Source organism: Heliangelus exortis, chromosome 27, assembly GCF_036169615.1.
Source record: "Heliangelus exortis chromosome 27, bHelExo1.hap1, whole genome shotgun sequence".
In the NCBI taxonomy this organism is placed as follows: Eukaryota; Metazoa; Chordata; class Aves; order Apodiformes; family Trochilidae; genus Heliangelus; species Heliangelus exortis.
The window spans coordinates 1,617,629-1,621,117 of record NC_092448.1 but is presented as its reverse complement, the minus strand read 5'-3'; the positions used below and the strand labels follow the sequence as shown (position 1 = coordinate 1,621,117).

The following is a 3,489-nucleotide window of genomic DNA, read 5'->3' as shown; positions in this document are numbered from 1 at the left end:
TATGAAATGGATCAGAAGCCACTGTTTTACACAGACACTGTCATTAGTTTCATTCCTGCTTGCTCTCAGAAAAAGTCTTTTCCCCATTACTTCACAATGAACAAAAGAAAAAGCAGGTTCCATTAAAAGCAATAACATGGGAGAGGGAATCAAAACAACTGTGTGGTCAGACAGAGCTGCCACATGTAAAACACTTCAGTGCACACGAGGTTGCTGTGCAGGAGGTGGTTTCTCAAACTGAGGCAGTGCTGCCAGGCTCATGACACATCTCCTGCGAGACAATGCTTCCTGGACATCCCCAATGCAGAAAGCAGCCCCTGAGGTACCAAAGCAACCAAACTCAGACTGCTTTCACAAGACGTACAGAAACAGCTCCTTCCACGTGCCCCCCTGCTTTTGGTCAGAGCACATTCCCATGCTTCTCAGCAATCCAACAGAAAGAATACCAAAGGGACACATTTGGATAAACCCCTTGCCTTTGATGCTGGTCTCGAGCATGCACGTCAACTCCTGCTTTCAGGAGAATTTCTACTATCTCTTCCTGACCTTCAGAGACAGCAAGAGCTAGTGGGGTAAAGCCCTCCTGAAAAGTCAGAGAAATACATCATGTTAATCATCAAAATAAAAAAAAAAAATCTGTAAAAGAAATATTGATGCCACTTTCTGAAAGGACTTGCTGAAGAAATATAAATATTTACCTTATTCTTGACACGATGATCGACAAAATGCCTGAGTAAAAGCCCCACGAGGTTTTTATTATGAGCCTGGATGGCCAGATGGAGGGCAGTGTGGCCATCGGTGTCGGTGAGATTTGGGTCGGCACCGTGCTCTAGCAGAAAAGACACACAGTCTTCTTGATGAAACTGTACTGCCTGGGAACAACAAACAAAAAAAAAGAAAGCCTTGCAAAAGTTGCATTTCCCTCCATCACAGCTCGCCCAGCTTCTGACCACTGGGAAAGAAGAGCACCTGCAAAGATGATCAGACAGGTGCCTGTTCCACTCCAAATCCAACAGGCGTTTTTCCGCACAGGTCTGCACACAGAGTCCTGCCAGACACCTCTCCTTTCATGCACAGTCAATAAGCCCCTCTTTAAAGAGCAGAACTTCTCTCACTCACCGTCATCAGGGGTGTTCTCCTGAGACTGTCAGCAGCATCCAACTGGCAGCGGTGCCTTACTAGAAATGTGACGACCTCTGTGTGGCCGTTCGCACACGCCAGATGGAGAGGTGTCCTGAGAATTAAACATGTGAGCTTAACACTGACACACAAGGAAAGAACCAAAGCTGTGGCACCACCCAGCCCAGGGGACCCTGCCCAGACCCTGCTGCTCCTGCTGCTGCTGCAACCCCGCACACATCACCCACAGGGCAGGAGAGACCTGGGGAGGCCTCAGGAACTGCAAGAGAACCCTGCAGGGAGAGCAGGGCCAAGCAGCAGCCCAGCACCTCCAGGGGCACTGGCGCCCACCCAGCAGCTCCCAGCTGGAAAGCTGGGAAAAGCTCTCGAGTTCCCCCTCCCAGCTGACAGGGCACATCTTGCTTTGCAAGCAATCAGCTCCAAGGGGATCCCACACAAACCCTGCAGGGGGGATGCTCCCGCATGCCACCCGAGGTGTCCCAGCAGCGGCCACAGCCCCTCACCGATTCTCCCTGTCGCGGCGGTCGATGCCCCAAATCTCAACCCACCAGTGCCAGCGCCTCAGCCAGGCCAGGTGGCCGCAGGCAGCTGCGCGGTGCAGCCTGTCCAGACCTTGCTGCTGAGGCTCAGGGGCACTGGTGCCGGCAGTAGCAGCAGTACAGGGCTGACCAGGAGCGCTGCCAGAGTGGGGAAGCTTCTGCTTCTTCTTTAAGAGCCCCATCCCAGGAGCTCTGGGAGCTGCGGCACGGGAACAGCCCCGCTGGAGCAGCGGGAGGCAGCCGGCCGAGCTGGGGGGGGTTAGGGAAGGGGGTCAGGACAAGGGAAGGGCAAAGGCAGGGTCAGGGGATGTAGAAGAAAGGCAGGGATGAGGTGGGAGCAAGGCGCAAACCAACGGCGAGGAGCAGGAGCAGCCAGAGAGGCAGAGACCAGCGGAGCTCAGCACAGGAGGTGCCGCTGCGAGAGCCTCGCCACCAACGGCAGCGCCGCTCGGGAGCGTCACGCGGCAACGGCATGAGCGGGGCTGAACCACCTCGGGGGAGGGGGGGAGGTTCAGGGGCAGAACCACTTCGGGGGGAAGGGGGGCAGGGGCCGAAGGAAGGGAAAAGGCTCCTTTAATCCTTAAACCTTGCATTGCTGTAAGCCTCAGTATTCATTCATTGCCACTACAGGGTGACAATGGTCCTTTAAGTACCTGAGAGAAGCTGAGAAACTCTCCCCCACCTCTATGAGTCATACAAAGTGGAAAATTCTGAGGAGAGGCTTTTTCATAATCAACTAAAATGAGGAGCTAGAGGGGGTAAAAAAATAACTCTTCCTGTGTGGATGGTGCCCAGCTGGCTGTACTTAGGATTCTCAGAGCTAGGCAGTGACCCTCTTTATTGGTGTGCGGTGGCTTTTGTTATCAAATACTGTGCTGAATGCAGTGAGCTCTTCACCACGAGCTTATCCCATCTTTTCAGTCTGCACAACCACTTATCTCTCACCACATCTTTAAATGGCAAACTAGCTTGCTCTGACTGCACAGAGCTCACTGCAAAAGTTCCACTGCCATTGCACAAGTACAGGTTGTTTCCCTAGACAAGTCTAACCCATAAATAGAGGAAAATGGACATCTAGAATTCTCCTTGCCTACCAGGAATTACTGGCAGGACAACTATCTTTTCCCTAACTCTGGGGAAAATGTTAACACAAATGTTAACTGTCACTGTAACAGATTTACAATATAAAGTTATATTTGATCATTTAATCTATGTAACTTGGTTTATAAAATGGACGTATCAACTGTAAAGTTATGTGCCAAAAATATTGTGTGATTGTGACAAATTGTAATAACCTACATATAATGTTTCTTTATTTAACCTAAGTAGAAAATTTTAGTGTATTTACTTATAGAGGCAAGATAGAAGTAGCAAAATATGTTGACTACAAAGAAAAGGTGTATTGTGGCAAAATGCTGTGTGGTTATGTTTACACATTCTTGGAGATAACCTTTGTGGAGAGGGGTTAGCAAAAAAAAAACAAACAAACAAACAAACAAACAAACAAAAAAAAAAAAACAAAAAAAAAAAAAAACCAGGATGTGTCTGCAGAAGAAATAGTGTGGAAAGAAGTTAACAAAAACACAGGATGCGCCTACAGAAGAAATAGTGTGGGAAGGATGTGTCTGAAGAAGAATAAGTATTGTTGGATGTATATGCTCAAGAAGATTTAGTATCGTTGATAAATGACAACTTTTCCAGCAACTCGAGTATGAGCACAGAACGACATGGCCATAAAGGACTATAAATACTTGAGAAAATTTTAAAGAAGTCGCACCCACTTTGAGGAGCAGAGACTCCCGGGTGTCCA

The 3,489-nt window shown here is 48.9% G+C and overlaps 2 protein-coding genes across 14 annotated transcripts in view; both read right to left on the bottom strand.

The window, feature by feature from the left end:
- Positions 1–3,489, bottom strand: part of LOC139787602 (POTE ankyrin domain family member B-like) — a 247,762-nt gene that overhangs the window by 128,962 nt on the left and 115,311 nt on the right. The window lies entirely within an intron of this gene.
- On the bottom strand, positions 391–2,123 carry LOC139787811 (ankyrin repeat domain-containing protein 7-like). Its single transcript, XM_071727144.1, has 4 exons — positions 1,644–2,123; positions 1,120–1,234; positions 699–872; positions 391–583 (listed from the first exon to the last, which is right to left on the bottom strand). The coding sequence occupies exons 1-4, from the start codon at positions 1,859–1,861 to the stop codon at positions 401–403; spliced, it is 690 nt and encodes a 229-aa protein (XP_071583245.1). The 5' UTR covers positions 1,862–2,123; the 3' UTR covers positions 391–400.

What these genes read in the sequence shown, in the direction of transcription:
- LOC139787811 (XM_071727144.1), bottom strand. Translation starts at nt 1,861, where the DNA reads ATGGGGCTCTTAAAGAAGAAGCAGAAGCTTCCCCACTCTGGCAGCGCT. An exon ending in CGCCGCGACAGGGAGAATCG is followed by an intron (nt 1,235 to 1,643) that starts GTGAGGGGCTGT and finishes TTTAATTCTCAG; the next exon opens with GACACCTCTCCATCTGGCGT. An exon ending in ATCATCGTGTCAAGAATAAG is followed by an intron (nt 584 to 698) that starts GTAAATATTTAT and finishes CTGACTTTTCAG; the next exon opens with GAGGGCTTTACCCCACTAGC.